General features: G+C 65.8%; 1 protein-coding gene across 1 annotated transcript; it reads left to right on the top strand.

Annotated features, from left to right (window-relative positions):
* Positions 1-1558: 1558 nt before the first annotated feature.
* Positions 1559-19460, top strand: KCNQ4 (potassium voltage-gated channel subfamily Q member 4; the record flags this gene model as incomplete). Its single annotated transcript, XM_082494085.1, has 14 exons — positions 1559-1806; positions 11292-11382; positions 12138-12264; positions 12374-12549; positions 12625-12750; positions 12861-12971; positions 13113-13208; positions 13466-13554; positions 14768-14923; positions 17893-18110; positions 18236-18338; positions 18628-18759; positions 18959-19094; positions 19242-19460. 14 exons carry the CDS (start codon positions 1559-1561, stop codon positions 19458-19460), a joined length of 2028 nt encoding a protein of 675 aa, XP_082350211.1.
* Between the last annotated feature and the right edge of the window lie 928 nt (positions 19461-20388).

Genomic DNA, 20388 nt, shown 5'->3' with positions numbered 1-20388 from the left:
TCGGAGGGGGCAGCAGGCGGTAGGGCTGGAGGGGAGCGCGGAGGAGACACCACCCATTCACTGGGGAGAATTTGTTTCGGATTTATAGGATTTCAGCCTCCGTGGTCACAGCTCTCGTCCCGGACTCGCTGCCCTGGGGTTTGCGTGGCGGCGGGAGGGAGAGGCATTCTCGGGGGGCCGGGGGGACTTGCAGACTGGCTCCTGGGGTGGGTTTTACCAGCACCATTTCCCCCGTGTCCAAGTTAATAAAATTGTCTATTTATTGAGTGTGTTTCTCGAGACCTACCAAATACCGCAGTGCTCACAAGGGCCCGCGCCAGTGCCAGGATCTCCAACCGCCACATTAAATAATTCACTGAGCAAAGCCTTTAACTTGCTCTCCTCTCTGGCAGCACAGGCCCCGGGCACCCGTGCGGGGTGGGGGGGACCCGACTTCTGCCAAGCTGCGGAGAGCATGAGGTTACAGCTGGGACGGGGCACCTCTGACCCCAGCGTGCTTGGAAAGGGGATTCCCAGCAGCGTGCCTCAGTTTCCCCATCTGTCAGTGGGAGGTTGCGTGGAGCTGAGGGGAATAAGGCAGAAGAGCGAAAAGCTGTGGGTGTTGGTTGGAAAACGCACTTGGAGCTCCACTCAGAGCTGAGGATAGAGAGAATGGAGAGGAGCGGGTGCGGGTGGGCTGTGCCTGCTGCAGGGACCCCTGGGGGGAGCGGGCTCTGCAGGGCTCCTGGCCTGGGATGCGGAGGATGAAGCCGTGCCCTTCCCTTCCCAAGAAACGTGAAGTCCCTCTGTAGGTATTTGGTCTCCCTCTAAACCTCCAGCAATTCCTGGACATAGAGCAAAGGAGAGGACGGGGGGATGCCCTGGCCTGGGGTGCTCGCTGGGGGGTTTGATGCCGTCTGGCTTGGGAAGCTCATGCCTGGGATGTTCCATGCCTGGTGGCCAGGGACACTTGCCCCAGAGATGCTCCCTCCGGAGATGCTCCATACCGTGTGGTTTGGGATGCTCCACACCCAGTGGTTTGGGATGCTCGTTCGTGTGATGCTCCATGCTCGGGCAGCCTGGGATGCTCCACACCCGGCGGTTTGGGATGCTCACTCGTGGGATGCTCCGTGCCCCGTGGGACACTCTCTGCCCGGTGCTGTGGGCAGCAGGAGGTCCCCAGTCCCCAGGGACCTCGCGGGGAAGGGTCCCCCCAGCCGGGCCGGGGGTGACAGCGTGGGAGCCGCCCTCCGGAGGGCTTCTGCTGCCCCTCGCGCCCCCCCCCCCTTTCCCCATCCGCGCCGTCCCGGCGGAGCGGCGGGGGCGGGGGCCAGGTACGGCGGGGCGGGCCGGCCCCGGCGGGGCGGGCGGCGGGGGGAGGGCCCGGCGGCGGCGGCAGGCAGCTAAAGGCAGGTGGCACCGGGGAGCGGTACCGGGCTGGTCGGGAGGGGGGCGGGGGGGGACGGTGCGAGCCACCGTCCAGCGGAGCGGGGGGGGAAACGGTGCGGGGAGGTGTGTGGGGGGGTCCCGGCGGGGACCATGCGGCGGGCGGCGGCGCCCTGAGCGGGGCGGTACGGCCATGGCCGGGGCGGCGGCGGGCGGCGGGGAGCGGCGGGCGGCGGCGCTGACGGCGGTGCGCACCGAGGGCGCGGGGCCGCCCGGTGGGACCCCCCCGCCGCGCCGTCGGGGGCTGCTGGCGGGAGCGCGCCCCGGGACCGCCGCCCGCCCCGCCGGGCCCCCGCGCTGCTGCCGCCGCCGCCTGCAGAACTGCCTCTACAACGTGCTGGAGCGGCCCCGCGGGTGGGCCTTCGTCTACCACGTCTTCATGTGAGTACCGGGAGTGAGGGGGGGGGGGTGAGGGGGGATGGTCCGGGGGCAGCATCCCGCCTCCCAAGGGCTGGTCTCGGGGCGGCCGGTGCCGCTGGGGCGGCGGGGGACCGGGAGGAACGAAGAGCCGCCGAGCAGCCGTCGGTCCGAGCGAGCCCCGGCCCCGCGGGTTCCACCGGGGAAGTTTCTCCGTGAGTGTTTGGCGTGGGGGGAGCGGGGGGGACGCGCCGGTGCGATGGGAGCGGGGCGCTGGGCGAGCTCCGCCAGCGGCGGGGGCGAGCGGGGAGCCACGGGGGGGCGAGCGGCGGGGCCGGGGCTGAGCCCAGCGGCGGCTTCTTCCCGGCGGCTCCGGCGCTCCGGGGTGAGCGCGTCGCCGGGGATGGGACTTGCTCGCCGGGGATGGGACTTGCTCGCCGGGGATGGGACTTGCTCGCCGCGGCGGCCCGGGTGCAGTGAGCCCCGTCCTGGTGGCACCCGCCCGGCGCCAGGGTCACCGTCCCGCTCGGCTGCCGTCCCCTGGCTGGGTGCGCTCGGGGTCCCGGCTGGGGTCTCCGAGCCCCTGGGGAGCCTCAAAGGCAGGGGGTCCCCCAAAGGGGTGCCAGGGCAGGTCCCCTGGGGTACCTGCGGCAGTGTCGGGAGGTAGCAGCAGCGCCAGCGCAGCATCCCCGGAGCCGTGCCCGGATGGGATGGGGGGAAAGCGGGGAACGGGTGTTCTTCTCCCCGGTTAAAGGCTGCCAGCCGGCAGCGGCTGCTGTACCCCGAGAGCTGTGCCCGTTCTGGGGTTGCAGCTGCCGGTGATCCCCAGCACTAAACCCATCCCGCCCCAGAGACGGAGCGCAGAGCGCTCCCAGGAGCGGCTCTGCTCCGTGCTCTGGCTCGACGCGGGTTCCCAGGCCGTGCGGTGCTGCTCCGGTTTTCCTCGCTGGACCTGAGTGTCCGATGGCTTTTGCAAAGCAGAATCTTCTCTGGGACGCGCGGGCTCAGCTCAGGGCCGAGTAACAAATTCAGCCCTTTGGAGTTGTCTGCTCCGGGGGGCCGTAATGGGGCTGCAGAGCTGGGGTGCCTCTAATGCACCCGGAGGCTGCGGGGGGAGAGGGAGGCTCTGTGCTGGGGGGTTGTTCTGGCTGCCCTGACTCAGGACCCCCCACTCTGCTCCGGCTGCCACTGCCGGGACACTGCCGGGACGCCGCTGCTCCCTACGCAGCCATAACCACGGGGAAGGAGGTGTTCTCCCCTTCTGCTACGTGTCTGCTCAGTGCGTGCACCGTACCCCACAGACCCTCTCTGAGAGCATCAGCCGCAAAACTGCCTCTCCCTCTGCTTTCAGGAGCAGTAACGCGGTGCTGAGTCGTTAGCAGGGTGCGCAAGCCGGAGCTCGTTAAGAGGCAGGAAAGTGGGTCTTGCCTAAGTTAGCACATTGCGATGGCAGGATGAATTTGTCACTGGATAAGAGGGCACCTGAAGCTCCCGGGGGAGCCGGGAGAGGAACCCGGGGCCCATTTGTAACGCCTGCCGACACCTCCGCAATGTGCTTCGGCAGTAATACCGACGTTGCAAATATTGCCCTCGAAAGAGCTTTTCTTGCAAGGAATTAATAATGACGGCAGCCGAAACCTCCTGCTACGGGAGAGGGGATCAGTATTTTTGGCATAGGAACTCGCTGGGCTCTGGAAGAGGGGTGCCCCTGCTCATCTCACGGCTGAGACATGTGTGCCCGACTGTCCACCACCAGTTCTTCCTCCCGACCTGTGTGTGTTCTGCCCCAGAAACAACCGCACCGCGCGGCTTCCCTTGGTGAGCCCACCGAGCGCCGCGTCCCTCCTCTGCCACCGCAGCCGTGCCCGGCTCCCACCGCCTCTGGGGACAGGGGCTTTGTCCCGTGGGGGCGAGACGTGGTGGGCACAGCTCTGCCGGGGGGAGCGGGGCTGCCGCAGGCTTGGTCACCAAGGACGGACCCGTTGGGGAGTCGATAGCAGGAGCAAAACGTCGTAAGCGTTCAGTGGGATGGGGAGGGTTTGTGTGCACTCGCTCACTTAGTTTTACAGCCGCAGCGCAGTCGGTCCCACAGGGACACCCCCCCCCCCCCCCCGAAGCCTGTGGGAAGATGCCGCAGTGGGTGCAAGGTGCAGACATCTGTTTTGTGAAACCTTTCCTGTTAATGTTGCTCCTTTCTGGCTTCTTCAAAGTTGGTTTTGTTGTTTTTTGTTGTTGGTTTGGTTGTTTTTTGTTGGTGTTTTTTTTTTTTTCTATTCTCTCCTGCAGCAGATGGGAGCTGCTAAGCTGTTGCAGCGTTGGGTATTGAAGTTCTCGGGAATGATTTGTGTGCCTCGATCGCCGAGGACTGTTTTTTAAAAATAGAGGAGGAAGGTGTTATCCCCACTTGGCAGGGGGGACTGAGGCACGGGGGGAGGTGAAGCCCAAGGTCACCCAAGGTCGGGGCAGCGCTGGTCACAGGACCTGTCCTCTGAGTCACGGCTGTGCGCTGCCTCCCCCCGAGCAGCCTGGCTCCGAGACAGGGCTGAAAACTGCTAAAATGGAAATACCCGCTGAGAAGCGAAGCGCTTCCCTCCCCTGAGCAGTTTAGTGTCTGGGAGCACGTAGCTGAGCTGATACCGTTTATTGGACAAGTTCAGTCTCTTTGCTGTAGACAAATTGATCCCAAATAACTTCCCGTCCCCGGTGCCCGCTCCGGGCTGGGCTGGTGTTGCTGCGCCTTGCGGGATGGTTTGGTGGCTGTGCCGTCCCTGCGCTGTGCCGGGCGCTCGCCTGCATCCCTGCCCCATGGGCTGTGGGGGCTCGGAGCCGCCGTCGGGCTCTGCTGGGGCTTCGCAGCCCCTCGGAGCCCCCCCCGTGCTGGCTGTCCCCGTGGGCTGCCGCGCTCCAGCGTTCGAGGGAAGGGAATGGTGTGAAAGCGGGCGCCCGCGCAGGTGTAGAGCCGGGGCTGAGGTGTGCGGTGTTGGCCGCTCATCCCCATCCCCTCCAACCCCGTGCTGCCCATGGCAGGGCCGCGGGGGCGCGCGCCTGGGCTGTCTTGCCCTCTGGAAATGAGAGTTTTCAGCTCTGGAACTTCCAGAGCAAATCTGGGAGTGTGACCAGAGCGGTAACCTAAAGGCTTTAACCGCCAGAAGGCAACGAAAAAACTTCCTTTTCCAATCTCCGCCTCTTCAGCCAACGGGAAGGCTGTTCTCATAGCCGGGTCGTGGCTGCCGGTGACTGCCCCGCTCCCCGGCACCGCTGCCAGCCCGGCCCGCGGCTGCCCCCCGAGGGGTCTCCTGCAGCCCAGAGCTGCATCGGGGACCTCAGGCTGTTCGTCCCCCTCCGCCAGTCCCTGCACAGGGCCGGTGGCTCTCAGTGCCGCTGCCCTGGTGGAACCCGGGGTTTGGGAGCACATCGCAAGGGTTATGAAACCGCTGGGGTGCACCAGGAGCTCAGATCAGCACTTTTCCATTTCCTGGAGGAACGCTTTAATAAAAAACAGTTTGACCTGGAGCAAATTAGGGAAGACTGAGCCGGCAGCACCCATAACAACCCGCAACCCCCTGTCCCAGAATGCGGTTCCCCCACGCCGGGCCGGCCGGACACCTCTGCTGCTGGCCGCTCTCGGCAGCATCTCTCCTGGGCGCTGCGGAGTTGACGGGGTTTTATTTGCTGTGTGAAAGTGTCACCCTGTGCCTGGGACAAGGAGGAGAGGAGAGCACAGAGCTCGGAGAGTGTCTGTCCCTTGGCCGTCCGTCCCGTGGTACCCCCACCCTTGCCATGCACGTGGTGCCGTTGGGTGTATGTTGGGGGGGGGGTGGGCAGAGGGGTGGCAGCTCCCGGCAGAGCCCCGGTACTGGGTGAGCGATGCCAGGCATGGGCTGTCCTCGCCTCGGGGCTGGCCGGGTGGCTCGGGGCCATGGGCAATCCCCGCTGGCTCGGGGCAGCGGGATGGCGGGGGCGGCGATGGGTGCAGCGCAGCAGCTGGCGCGTTCCCCCCATGCACCGGCCAGCTCCTGGCTGGGGACCAGCCTGCTGATGGCCCGTCTGTCCCTCCTGGAGCTTCTCTGTGCCCTGACCCTGTTACGGGAGAGGGCTCTGGTCCCGGGGCCGGTCCCCCGCTCACCTTACCCGGGCTTGAAACGGGAGCTGCGTTTGGGGGAAACGCCAGCGGGAAGAGAAGCCGGCACAGCAGTTTCCCCAGCCTGATGCGGTGTCACCGGGGCATAAAATTAAGCGACTTCGGTGCAATGTGAAACTATGCATTGATTTTTCTCCTTTTGTAGATTTGTTGGTTGGTTGTTTTTTTTTTTCCCTTTTTTCTCCTCTTGCCGCTGCTGTCAGACCCCCCCCCAGCCCAGAGCGGGAGGTGCTGGTTTGGGTGCCTGGGGCTGGCTGGCCCCGATGGCGAGGACAGGACTGCCGGGGGGTGCGGAGGGGATGCTCGGTCGCCCCGGAGAGGCTTCGGTTATTTCTCCCTCCAAGCAGCGATCCCTGGGATGGGGGTCGGCGTGGGGCTGCGCGAGCACCTGGACCTGCCCCCTCTGCCCGTGGGTCCTTCTGCCCTCCGTATTTGGGGTCTCAGCCTGCCTCGACTTCTTGGGGCTACTCGTGTCCCTGTGCCCCAAAGGTCCCCCCATCCCTGCGGAGTCCCCGGGTACTGGAGGATGGGGACAGCCCCAAACCATCTCCTGGGGCGCAGGATCTATGAGGTACAGGAGGTGCATCTGAAAACACACTGGTTTTCTCCCCCCCACACCCCCCCCTTAAGCCAGCTCCTTGCCAGATGATTCAAGAGCAAAACTATCTCGGCTGCTCCGTGTGAGCGTCTTGGCACCATCCGCAGGAGCCTTGTGACCGTGCTCCCCGTGGGGACTGCGGTGCTGGGGGGCAGTGGAGGGTGCTGGGGGGCGGTGGGGGGTGCTGGGGGGCAGTGGTGGGCGCGGGGGTGCAGATGTGTGCGGCGCAAGGGTGATGGATGATGCCGTCTACAGGCTTTGGCTCCTGCTCCCCTGAGCACAAAGGTGTCGGGGCCGTTGGCTCCCGTGTGTGTGTAGGACATCCTCTGGAGCTGCTGCCGTGGGTGCCATGGGGTCCCCACCATGGGTGCCACCAGGCTGCAGGAGGAGGCGTGCAGCCTGCAGATGGGCTCCTCGTCCCAGCCGTGCCCCCTGCCTTACCCCCGGGGCTGGGGGCAAGGAGGGCTCTCGGAGGAGCATCTTTCCTCTCCTGACGCTGATAACCGGGTCTGGCCGGGCTCTGGGCGCCTGCTGGGGTTCGTGGTGCCGGTGCTGCGGCGAGGCTGGAGGCTCCTGGCTCCAGCTCCGGTTTCCCTCACCGTGGGGAAACGCTCGGTGCTTTTCTGCTTCTCCTCTCTGCGGCACGGGCAGGAGCGCGGTGTGGGACAGACCCTGCCATGGTTACGGGCGCAAACAGGGCCGCTACACCCGGTTATTTATATCTCCCGGAGCAGACAGGCCGCCTGCTCCACCTCTCCTAAAGGGCTGCTGGGGCGAGGGACGGGGGATTTATAAGACACGCTGTTTATACAGCTGCGGATGGTGCTCGGGGAGCCGAACCTCCCTGTCTGGAGAGCAAAGCACCGTCCCCATCCCTGTCCCCATCCCTGTCCCCATCCCCACCAGCACTGGGCTCAGGCAGTTTTGGTCCGAGCATCCATCTCCCGTGGTGATGGGGAGGGGAGGGGGGACAGCATGGCTGGGCACCCAGCGCTGCTGCCCGGCACCGTGGGGACCTGGCAGTGCCGCGATGGGGCCAGGCTTGGCTGGGGCAGGGAGCTGCGCCGTTCGGCGGAGGCTGTTTGCCCGCTCGTCCCCTGGCTGAGCTGTTTATCCTACGGCGCGTGGTATTTTCCTTCCGCTGAGTTACTGCCGGGCCGTCGGCACGAGCCTCCCCTGACGCCACCTGTGCCCCCGCCTCGGGGCTTCCTCGCAGGGGGACAGCGAAGCGGGGTCCTGGACCAGCATCACCCCCCCACCACCCCTCCCCAGCCTGGACACCGCCTGCTTGCTGGGGCTGGGGGACACAGCCTGGCCGGGCTCTGAGCATCGCGGTCCCATCGGCGCTGGCACCGGGGCGCCGTGGCACAGCTTTGCCCAGGCTATACCGGGGTGCAGCCCGCTTGCCCGGGGGTGTCCAGGTAGGGACTAGTTGCCGGCGGGTGCCTCCTTGCCCAGCACTGCTTCTCGCCGGCTGGGACCAACCTGGCCCCGCTTCCCCTGAGCTCAGCACCTTTCCCGGCTCACCTCTTCCCCCGCCGGCGCCGCGGGCAGGAGCATATGGCAAAGTCCGCTCTAATGAAGATTAATGTGAGGAGATTCGCCTTCTCCAACTTGGGCCCCCTGATGGGTTTTAATTATTATTTTGGGGAGGAGTGTTCCCGCAGACAGGCTTTGCTCCCGCAGGGGTGAGAGCGGCCGGAGGGGTCCCATCCCTGTGCCCGGGCTGCCGGCAGCGTGTCCCCTCTGGCACGGGGACATGTGCCAGCAGGGAGGTGTTGGGGCAGCGGCGGGGAGGGGGCTGCCGGCTGGTGGGGGCTGGGGATGGAAAGTTTATTGGGGAGAGCTGATGCACCGGCTCAGCAACAACAGCATCTGCTCCCTCCGTCCCCCGGGACAACGGCGAAGGCTCCTGCCAGGTCCTGCCCCGCCGTCTCTGCCCCATCCTCACTTTCCCTGGCAACTTTCCCTGGCAGCCCTCTTTTTTTTTTTTTTTTTTTTTTTAATTTTTTTTTTTTTTTGGCCCTGCTTGGTGGGCGGGAAGAGCCGTGAATTCGGGAGGGAGCGCGGCGGCGGGGAGCCTGGCACTGCTGGCACCACGCGGCGTTTGACGGAGAGGTCGGCTGAGCCCGCGGTGCGGGGCAGAGCTGCTGAGAGCAGCACTTCTGCCCCAGAGGGGGGACGGACACACAGCCGGTTCCTGGCTCGCCGAGCTGCCTTCAGGCATCTGACCCTTTCCCTAAGCTGCTTAGGCGCAGGCGGGACGGGGCGTTTGCCCAGGCTTTACGAGTTAATTCCTAGCAGGTGATGTGTTCCCAGAAAGTTTCTTTCCCAGCTGGCCCCGTGGGGCCTCGCACGCCGCATCCTTCACCAAATCCTACGTGATTCTTGGGGGGGCGGGGGGGTGGGAAGCATCCCCACCCCAAGGGCGCATGTTTCCATCACCGCTCCTGCGGCACACGGCTTTACCGACCGGCTCCGTGCTGCTGGTGGGGACGGGTGACGAGCCGGGCTCCGGCTGGGTGCCACGGCACCGGGACTCACCGCTACCCGAGGCAGGGCCACCCGCAGCGTGTCCCCGAGGGAGCAGCGTGTGCCCAGGCACCGGAGGACACCCCCACACACACACACACACCGTCCCCACTCCCCATCCAGGGCGAGAGGCACAAATCTTGGCAGGCTGGGAGATTTCTGCCGCCTCTTCTGCTTTGTGCTTCGCTGCCCGTGTAATTGCCTGCTAAATCCCCCTTGTATAATCTTTATTGCTGATGGCGCACAAAGTGGAAAGGCTCTGCCCTGGGCTGCTCAGACGCATCTTGTTTTGCTCCTCAGACCAAGTGGCCGAGAGGCAGCTCGGTGCTCCCTGCCCGCGGCACCCCTGCCATCCCTGCCGGCACGGGCAGGACGGGGGTACCGCTGTGCCGTCGGCTGCCGGAGGAGTTAACGGCACAACTGCTGTGCCGGAGGAAAAGGGCTCTCGATTAATAATTCAGAGGGCGAAGGAACTGGCTCCAGGCTTCTGCCTTGCAGATGGGGAGCGCCTGGGAGAGGAGCATCGCCCTCCGCAGCACGGGCAGCGCGGTGTCGGGGCTGCGACACTCCCGGGTCCCTGCGGTGCTGGAGCTGGCACGTAGTGTGTCGCTCCAGCTGTCCCTTCTCCGTGCTCTGGATCCAGCCCTTCTCCCATTCCCTGGGGTGTCTCTGCCATCAGTCCCGTCTCCAGTTTCCCCTCGTGGTGGTTTCGGGCAAGGGGACCCACCTGTCCCTTTCGGGCTGGGTTTTGAGCTGGGTGCTGCCCCGCTGTGGGCACGGGGCACTTGGCAGACCCCTCGTGCCATGCCCAGGTTTGCAGAGCCCCCAGCCCTACATGGCACAAACTGTGGCTTCGGTGGGTGCTTATGTCCCCTGGCTGCCTCCCCACACCCCCAGTGCTCGCTCTCTGAGCCGGGTCCCCTCTGCCCGGCTGCTCCCGCAGAGGGCACAGAGCATCATCCCCTTTCCCCCACGTTCCCCCAATGTCTCCCCGCGGGTCGGGTCTGGTTTCACCCTCAGCCACCCCGGGCGGCTGGTTTGGCTCTAAAGCTCCACATCAGCAACAAGAGGAGACAGGAAAGGGCTCCTGAGGGGGTGTCGGGCAGCATCTCCCCCCGCCGAGCCCCCCCGTGCTCTCCTTCATGGGTCCCATGGGCATTGCTCACCGTGGGGAGATGGGTGCCCACCAGCTTGGGGACAGGGTGCCAGCGCCACGTCGCTTGCACTGCTGGCCACAGCCCTGGCCACCCCAGTGCTACCAGTGGTGCCTTCCCGCGGTGCCATGGGGCCACGGTGCCCGGTGGGTGCCCGGAGCTCCCCGTGGCATTATGGAGCCGGCTCCGGCGGAGCAGTGGCCCTTTGCACGCCATCACATGGGCTGGTGGCACAAGCCCTCCACTTTCCATTTTTAGAATCGCTGGATCAGGGGAAAAAATGTATTTTTGGAGTTTCATTTGCTTCGGCTTCAGAGTCTATTTTTTTTTCCCCTCCTTACTTTAAATGGGCCAAAGCCCCTCATGTCTTAACCCAGCTCTCGGGGACAAATAGCCCCAGAGCAGCTCCCTGTTAACTCTTCCCCTGGGCTGGCTGTTCCCAGGTGGCCCCCGTGTCCCTGGCAGGTCCCCACGGTGGCAGTGGTGCTGGGGACAGTCAAGAGAAGCTCTGGTCCCCCTTCTGCTGCAGCAGCAGCCCTGCTGCGGTGCGGAAGCCCCCGTTTTCCTCCTCACCTTTAATTAGGGGTTGCTTTGCCCAGGGAAGAGGCCGCGGGGCTGTGGCAGAGCCCCACGGCCGCTGGAGCCTCGTCCTCCTCCCTGATGCCTGCGGGGCTGCCCGGGGACGTGCTGTGCCACCAGCCCGGGCTGGCACACGGTGCCATGCAGGACTGGTCCCCATCGCAGGGGGGACCAGTGGGAGCGATGCTCTCTCTGGGCACGGGGTTCGGGGGGCACCACGCGACACTGGGGGCCGTGCCCGAGGCTGGGCAGAGAGCCCGTGCCGGAGGGATGCACGGGGAACGGAGGGGTCCCGCCGTGGGCATCCCTGTGCCACGGGCAGGCTCTAGGCAGCTGCTCGCGGGCTCCCGAATTGCTCCATGCCACCATCTAGGGGCAAACCGTGTCCCCGGTGGCTCAGCCACAGCCGTGGAGGTGTCAGTTTGGGGGGGACAGGCTGTGAGTAGGGGCCAGCGCTGCAGACTGGGATCACCCCGACACCCATGCTGACACGCTCTCGTTCCAGATTCCTCCTCGTCTTCAGCTGCCTGGTGCTGTCGGTCTTCTCCACCATCCAGGAGCACCAGAAATTGGCCAACCAGTGCCTCTTCATCCTGGTAAGTGGGGAGCAGGGCTGTCGCTCAGACTCCCCCCTCCCTGCTTTACACCCTAAGAGACTCGGACAAGATCACGGACAAAACCCCTCCGACCCCTTCCCCAGCCCAAGTGTCACTCCTGATTGTTGGTGTTAACCGTGGCAGCCTCTCCGGCATGTCGGGGAGAAGCCGCGGGGTGGCCTTGCTGCTGCGGGTGTCCCCGCAGCTCGGGGTGGCCCGTCACCGCAGCTGGACCCCCGCGGTGCGGAGAGGCATAGACCACTGGAAGAGGCAGGGCAGGAGGGGCTAAAAAAGGCAACTTTCCCCCAAACTGTCAGAAACGGCTGACGCTGGAGTTTTTTTCCGAGTGATGGAGACTAAATTGGGAAGGTCCTTGTGACTTTCCCGCGAGTAAGCAGAACGGGGGCTTGTTTGTGCGGGAGGTAGGAGGACAATGCTGACGGCGGAGGAAAAGGACCCAGCTCGGTGTGAGCTTGGCACAGGTAGGAGAGCCGGGCTGCTCAGACAGGCTCGACGGCCGCGGCTCCCGTCTCGCTGCCCTCGTTCCCCCGGGATGGCTGCGGCCGGGGCTGTCTCAGGAAGGTGGCCTTGGGGCGGGGGGGGACACCATGCTCCCCCTCGCACCTTCCTCAGCACCAGCATTTCATTTTGGTCCCCCCCCCTAAAGCCGCCCACCCAGCTGAGTCCCCCATGCCACCCTGCCCCTGTTGTCCCCACCTCACCCCCTTGTCCCCCCTCCCTCTCCCCCCTGGCAGGAGTTCGTCATGATCGTGGTGTTCGGCATGGAGTACATCATCCGCGTCTGGGCGGCCGGCTGCTGCTGCCGCTACCGGGGCTGGAGGGGACGCTTCCGCTTCGCCAGGAAACCCTTCTGCGTTATAGGTACTGGGCGGGGGTTTGGGGGGAGCACAGGGATTTGGGGGCTTGCAGTGTCACCCATGCCGTGGGTGTTCGAGAAAAGCCCGCGCCCCTGACCCTCTTTGTCCCCTAGACTTCATCGTCTTCATCGCCTCGGTGGCCGTCATCGCCGCTGGCACCCAGGGCAACATCTTCGCCACCTCGGCGCTGCGCAGCATGCGCTTCCTGCAGATCCTGCGCATGGTGCGCATGGACCGTCGCGGCGGCACCTGGAAGCTGCTGGGCTCCGTCGTCTATGCCCACAGCAAGGTGAGGATGCAGGGTCCCGCCACGGTGTCCCCCCCATCCCCTGGACCCCCTCTCAACCCCTCCCTGTCCCGGCAGGAGCTCATCACCGCCTGGTACATTGGGTTCCTGGTGCTCATCTTCTCCTCCTTCCTCGTCTACCTGGCTGAGAAGGACGCCAACGCTCAATTTGCCACCTACGCCGACTCCCTATGGTGGGGCACGGTAAGCTCGGCCGCCGTGGCCCCCCAGCCCCGGGAGGGGACGAGGAGGGTGGGATGGGGCCGCGGGGGGGGAGCTACCTCCAGGCCTCCCCCTGCTCTGCCCCCGTGCAGGTCACCCTCACCACCATCGGCTACGGGGACAAGACGCCGCAGACGTGGCTGGGACGGATGCTGGCAGCCGGCTTCGCCCTGCTCGGCATCTCCTTCTTCGCGCTGCCTGCTGTGAGTAGGACTGGGGAGAGGGTCCCCGCACCTCCTGCCCTGCAGAAAGCGGGGAGAAAGGGGAAAAATCCAGCCCTGTGGCGGGAGGGTCCTTACCTCTCCTGGCCGGCACCCACGGACCCCGTCCCCTCCCGTCCCCAGGGGATCCTGGGCTCCGGCTTCGCCCTCAAAGTGCAGGAGCAGCATCGGCAGAAGCACTTTGAGAAGAGGCGGACTCCGGCAGCGAACCTGATCCAGGTAGCACAGGGCTGCCGTGTCCTGCCCCGTCCCTTCCCGGGGATGCTCCGCTGTCCCCCCACCCTGTCTGCTCCGCCTGTCCCTCCCTGCTCGCCGGCAGGACCCAAACGCCTGACCCCAAATCTGGCCGCTGGCTCCTTTGGGCCGGACTCTGCCCATGGTGGCCGGGGGGGATGGAGGGGGTCGGCGCGGGGGGTTTCACCTCCCGACCCCGCTGGGGCTGATCCCGATGCCCGCGGGCTCTCGCTGCCATCCAGGCTGCCTGGCGCCTGTACTCGACGGACGTCAGCCGCGCATACCTGACGGCCACGTGGTGTTACTACGACAGCCTCCTGCCCTCCTTCAGGTAGGCAGGGTGGGGGCGAGGGCTGGGGGGCTCCTGGGGGGTCCCTGCGGGGACCCGGGCTGACAAGTGACCTGGGCAGCCCCTGCCACGAGGAGCCACGTGGAGCCGCCGAGGGCTCAGTGGGGCTGAGCAGCTCGGAGACACCTTGCTCAGCCCCGGGATGTCGGAGCCCCAGCACAGCATCTGCCAAAATGCCCAACGCCCTCCTCCATCCCCACCACCCTCCCAGCCCGCAGCGCCCATCCCACCCTGTCCCCTCTCGCCCCATCCATAGCCTCCCTCCAGCACCGCCGCGGGGAAGAGGACATCGTGGCTGTGGCGATGGAGCTGCAGCCGGCCGGGAGCCGGCTCCGAGCGCGGCGGCAGAGGGGATGGACCCGGAGGGTCTGGCGGGGAGCCCCGTGCCCCATCCGTGCAGCGCTTTCCCCTTCCGTGTCCTCCGGGGTGTTGGCACCGTGGGTGGATCGAGGACTCTCTAAAGCTTTTCTGGATGCCCCGTGTGTGCCCTGCGGTCCCTGTGCCTGAGCCCTGCCCCGGGCTGGCAGCGCGGTGTGCCGCAGCCCTGCCCTCCTCCTGCCTCTGCGTCCTGCCCCTGCTCCGGCCATGTGTTTCTTTGCGATGACAAATTCACTGTTCCTTTTCACTCTTCGTTTTTTCAAAGGCAGGGCTCTTAACAGCCGCAGCAGCGAGTCCCTCTGGTCCCCGAGGAGATCCGGCTTCCCGGGTATCGCCGCCGAGCGTGGTGCTGGGCTCTCCCAGCGTGGGCATCGCTCACAGGGGACTCTGCCAGCCCCTCCTGTGCGGAGTTGCGATAGGGCCAGGCTCGATCCCTGCCGGGTCTGACCTTCCCCCCTGCTCCAGCAGTGCCCAGACCCCCAGATCAGATGGTGGCAGGTCCCCATGTCCCCACCTTGCAGCAACGGTGGTCATCCTGCCTGAACCATCCCTCTTGGCACGGGTCTGACCCCTCCACCGGTGGCCAGCCTCTGTGGGACCCGCTCCCAGCACTCCTCTCCCCAGCACCGTCACCCCCGGGTGCCGGCAGCGGGTGTTAGAGCTGTTAAGGCACTGTCTTTTGAAAGAAAGTGCTGGTTTTTGCTTCTGGTTTTGCTTTGGTTTGCCCAAAGGAGTCTCTGCTCAGCCTTGGTTTGCTCATCTCATTTGTTTTTGGAAAGTTTAATTTCTGCATGTTTTTATTTAACCCCAACCCCAGAGAGCTGGTCCTAATCTTTGAGCATTTGCACCGAGTCCGCAACGGAGGATTTAGGAATTCAGAGGTGAAAAAATTGCCCGACGGAGCCCCACCGCCTTATCACTCCTTCGCCCCTGGCCAGAAAAGCGCCGGCCCTGCCGCTTGCTCGGGGGAAAGGTAGGAGGGTGCAGCCCCACGGCCCCGCGTTCTCCCTCCTCGCTGTGCTCTCTTCTCTGCTCGTCTGTGTCCACTCCTGGTGCCACCGCCGTGCCGTCACCAGAGCCCCCGGCCCCGCTCCTCACCCAGCACCGTCCCAGGGCGCCTGTCCTGCTCCGGCACTGCTCCCCGCTGGCGGCTCCCGAGGGGACACGTTTGGTCCCCGCAGACGCACTCTGGGTTGTTGTACCATCACGAAGCCTCTTGCAACATTGAGCTGCACCACGCTGACCTTTGCACCAGGACCTTGCGCCGGGGAGCCGAGCGCGGCTGGAAACGGCCCGGCAAAGGCAGTGCTGCAAGCCTGGCAGGGCTGGACCTCTGTGCCCTGCCGCAGAGCCAGGCAAGGAGGAAAACCGGATTCCTGCAGTCCGAGACGGGCTTCCCGTGCCCGCAGCAGTGGGGAGCAGTGGTGCCGAGCTGCCCCAGTGCCGACAAGAAGAGAGACAAGAGGGTTCGGCGCTGCTGTGCTGCCGGTGGCGGTTGCCCTCCATCAAGTCCCCGGTCCCCTCTGGCAGAAGAGCATCCCGCAGAGCCCGGCGTGCCACCACAGTTGCTGGCCTGCCACCCAGGACACCGGCATGGCACGGGACCCTGGGGCAGGGTCAGGGTTAGGTGGGGAGAGGGAGCGCTGCTCCTCGGTAGTGTTGTGCCTCAGTTTCCCCTGGCACGCTTGAGACAGGGCTGGCGTGGTGTGGGGATGTGCTGAGCCATGGGGCTCCGGCTGCCCCACTGCAGGTGTGGGGCCAAGGGGCCCTTTCTCCGCCCGCCGCCCCCGAGGTGAGTATGGGTTTGGGGGGGCTCATCCCTGCGGCAGCACCGGCCTGGGCTGCCGTTGCTGGTAAACCACCGGGAGCTGGCAGGGGAAGGACCACGACCCCCCGCTGTCCCACTCAGAGGGGCCCGAGCCTCCCCCCATCTCCTCCGCGAGCATCACCTCTCATAACATCTCATCTTCTCTCTCTCCTCCCCTCTCCTGCTCACCCTCCTCCTCTCCATCCCTCCAACCTCCCCCCAAACCTTCTCTGTCCTCCCGTTCCCCCCCAAGCTGGAAGGAGGAGGACGTGCAGCCCCACAAGTGCTTACGCCTCAGGTAACGTTCGCCGTCGGCAGCGGCCGCAGAGCCCCGACGGTGGCTGCAGGGTCACCACCGTCCAGCTGCTGGGCACCGCGTGCCCTCACCAAATTGCTTTTCGGCACAGCTCCGCCGCTGAGAAGCCGGACTTCCCTCTGCCGGGCAGGCGTTAAGTGTTTTATGCAGGACCTACACAAACAACTTTACTTGTGCTTCTTGCCCCCACAGCAGAGGGGGGTACCGTGGCCGGGTCCGGTGCAGCGGGAGATGCTCACCGGCGGCGGGCAGGGACCCTGCGCTGGGGTGCGGGCATGCCCCGGGGGGGTCGGGGGTGAGTTGGCCCGGGATGCTCCGCTCCCTCCTGGCCACGGGCTAACTCTCCTTTTCTCCTGTGTCTCTGCCCTGACCCTCCAGCCCCATCTTTAGTGGTAAGAGGAGGCTCTTGCGGACGTGGGGCACGTGGAGATGGAGGTACTGCGTCCTGGCTGCCTGCGGTGGGCGGCCGCGCAGGGCTGGGGAGCACCGGGGAGGCATGGTGCTCCGTGCAGGGCTGGCTGTGGGGCTGAGGTGGTCGGGGGGGGGCTGAGGCAGAGGTGGTCGAGGCTGAAGAGCAGTCCTTCCACAGGGCAGGGGGCTTTGTGCATGGCCTGGGCTGAGCTGGCTGTCCCCACTGTCCCCCAACTGCTCCCACAGCTCCCCCTGCCTCAGTTTCCCCTTCTGTGCAGCGTGGATGAGCCCGGTCCGGTGGCCGTGCTGGGTTTGCCAAGTCTGACGACAGCAAACGGAGGCACTTGGATAAACCTCATCCCGTGGGTACCTCCCTGGGGCAGAGCCCTTCCCATCCTCCGGCAGCACCACGTGCCGCCGGCTGAAGGGCTCATGGCAGCCCTGCCTGCCTGCCACCAGCTCACCAGCAGCCTGCATGGGGAGGGACTGGGAGCCCGGCACTCTGCCTGTGCCCCTGCCTGTGCCCCTGCCGTGCCCTGGGACTCCCAGCCCGGGAAATCCAGGAGGGTCCCCACACGCCGGGGTTCCACGGAGTCCGTTGTGCAGTGGGTGTGGGGATTGCTCCGTGTCCTCCGTGGCTTTGGCTTCTTCGGCTGGTGGGGCTGTGTGTCTGCTTGGCTGCCCTGCATGCTGCCAGGTGTGCTGGTGGTCCCACACCACGGCCGCCCTGCATGCCCCAGGGTGTGCTGGTGGTCCCACACCACCCAAGAGGTGGCACCAGATGGTGTTTTTGTGTAGGTCCTACATAAATGATGCCTGTTGTCCTGCCCCCCCGCCCCCCAAAGCCAGCGGAGTGGCTGGTTACAGGAGCAAAGCTCGTGTTAGGGCAGGAGCAGAGCCTGAATTAGGTGATGCAACTTGGAGGAGGAGGAGGAGGAGGAGGAGAAGGAGGAAGGGGCCCAGCCGGGTGCCCCAGGCCACCCCGTGCCGGCAGGGTTGGGGCAGGAGCAGGGATGCTCCCTGTGGAGCTGGTTGCTCTGCCAGCATCCTCCCACCACTGTACCGGTCTCTCCTCGCTCTCCCTGTCTGTCTGTCTTCTCCTTTCTCTGCTCCTGGGGGGGGGGGGCGGGGGAAATAAAAAAAAAAAAGGTGTTTAAAAGAGTAACCCCAGAGGTGGTCCTGCACGGGCACGGGGTACCGCCTGCTCCTGGCCTGGCTGGGACACGAGCTCCCACCCATTGCGTGCGGGGGGCTCTCCGTGAGCTCAGCACCACCCACCCCATCCTCACCCCACCATGGTGGGCATGATGTGCGCCCACAGCGGGGGTCCGCTCCCCTCCCTGTCCCCATCCCCGTCCCCCCGGTACCCGCTGGCCTCTGACGCTGCCCACCCCGCTCTCCCGCACAGCAACAAGATGGGCATCAAGGACCGCATCCGGCTGAGCAACTCGCAGCGGCAGGGCAGCCGGGGCAGGCAGCACCTGGGGCCCCCCCTGCACCGCTCCCCCAGCACCGAGGACGTCCCCGAGGCCTCCAGCCCCACCAAGGTGCAGAAGAGCTGGAGCTTCAACGACCGGACCCGCTTCCGCGCGTCTCTCAGGCTCAAGCCACGGACCCCGGTCGAGGGTAAGCCCCGGGGACCGGTGGGGCTTGGGTCTGGCTGTGGGGTCACGCTGGGGGACTGTGGGGGGTTTGGGGACACGTGGGGACAGCGCTTGGTCTCTGCCGCCCACCCACTCTCGCACCCACAGCCGACTGCCCACCAGAGGACAGCGGGGAGGAGAAGAGCTCCCACTGCGACCTGACCTTCGAGGACATCATGCCAGCAGTGAAGACCCTCATCCGGGCGGTCAGGTGAGACCGTCCCCTCACGCATCCCCCAGCGTATGTGCTCCTGTCCCCACCTCCTCCGCAGCTCTGCGCCCCTGGGGACAAACGGATGTGTCCAGAAAGCCGCGGTCCAGCCTATGGTGGTGGCTGAGCCGGGCAGGGAGTGGGGGCAGCTTCTGGCTCAGCCCCTCGTGGGAACAGTGCTCAGTACCTCGGTGCTTTGCACGTGCCCTCCCCCTCACCCCCCAGCCTGGAGCCCCCAGGCACCCCCAGTCCTCCCCAGTGCCCTGCAGCCAGCCGGGTGTCCCTGCAGGATCCTGAAGTTCCTGGTGGCCAAGAGGAAGTTCAAGGAGACCTTGCGTCCTTACGATGTCAAGGATGTCATCGAACAGTACTCGGCCGGCCACCTGGACATGCTCGGCAGGATAAAAAGCCTGCAGATGCGGTGAGCTCCCCCAAAGGTGGCGGGGGGGACACCTCTGATCTCCCCTGGGTCTCCCACCACTAGCCGTGCCCGCTGGGAACAGTGCTTGCCCATCGCGATGGGTGGGACGTGTCCCGGGAGCCCATCCCCATCCCTCGAGGTCTCACGCGCCCTCTGGTCCGCTGGGAGTGATGGGCTGTGTCCCTTCCCTCCCTGCCAGTGTGGACCAGATCGTGGGCAGGGGGGCCCTCGCTGCGGACAAGAAGACGCGGGAGAAGGGGGAGAAGCCGGCGCTGGAGACGGAGCTGGTGGATGAGCTCAGCATGATGGGGCGCGTGGTCAAAGTGGAGAGGCAGGTCAGGAGAGGATAGCCCCCAGGAAGCATGTCACCGTCCCTTTGGCGCCTGTGGGATGGGGAGGTGGGACCCATGGGATGGGGGAGCCAGGACCCCCATGTCCCCTCCCTGCAGGGAGGGACCGCTCAGCCCTGGCCGCCCTTGCAGGTGCAGTCCATAGAGCACAAGCTGGACCTGCTGCTCGGCCTCTACTCCCAGTGCCTCCGCAAGGGCTCCACGAACTCCTTCAGCCTGGCCGCCGTGCAGGTGCCCCCCTGCGAGCCCGACATCACCTCTGACTACCACAGCCCTGTGGACCACGAAGACATCTCGGTCTCTGCCCAGACCCTGAACATCTCCAGGTCGGCCAGCACCAACATGGACTGAGCAGGGAGGCAGCGGGACGGATCCTGCCCGTGTGCAGCCGGTGGGACGGGATGCTGGGACGTGGGAGCAGCGTGGCATCGCCTGGTCCCATCTAGCCGCGTCTCTTGCCGTGTTACTTGAACCAAATCCTCCTTTGGGGGGGCACGGCTGCAGCGGGTGCCTGCTCTGGGGCTGGGGTGGGAGCCTGTGGCACTGCGGCATGGCCGGACCACACTCCTGGGATGCTCCTGCCCTTCCCGGGGGGTGAGACCCCCCAGCTCTTGGGGCCTTGAGTGCTCCCCGGCCATGGTGGGGATGCTCCAGGCTGTCCCCGGGGTTTGGCTCGTACCCCCATCCCTCAGGACGTGTCCAGCTCCCCAGCGGGGTCCTGCCTGGTCACCCAGAACCGAGCCGGGGCCACCGCCAGCTATGCAAGGCTCCATCTCCCTTCTGCTCCCGGTGCTGAGCAGAGGCGTTGGGGCACGACCCAGTGTGGTTTTACCTGCGTCGCTCCGGGTCAGGGCAGCGGCAGGAGCCCCCCCGGGGTGGGGGAAGCGGGGGTCTGTCCCCCCTTCACCCTCCTCTGCCCAGGTTGTTTCCCTGCTCGCAGGGCTGCAGCGCTGCAGCCGAGGCTGCACCTCTAGAAGCACAGCAGAGCCTTCTGCCTGCCCGTGCATGCTCCCAGGGCAATATATATATAGGAGATATATATATATTTATGCAATAATGTCTTAATATGCAACACCCCCGGGAAGAGCAACCTGTGGGGACATAGGCAATAAGCAACCCCCCCCCCCCCTACCAGCACACAGGGCTGGATCCTGCTGCCCGTAGGGGACCACCGGAGTGCCCTGGTGGCTTGGGGCCGGGTGACAAACCTCTGCAGGAGGGTGACCCTGTGGCCACAGGGCTGGGCAGGGGCTGCGGAGGACGGAGGGATGCAGGCACA

This window comes from Vanellus vanellus (genome assembly GCF_965231255.1).
Source record: "Vanellus vanellus genome assembly, chromosome: 22".
NCBI lineage: Eukaryota > Metazoa > Chordata > Aves > Charadriiformes > Charadriidae > Vanellus > Vanellus vanellus.
This window is presented reverse-complemented; position numbering and strand designations above follow the sequence as displayed.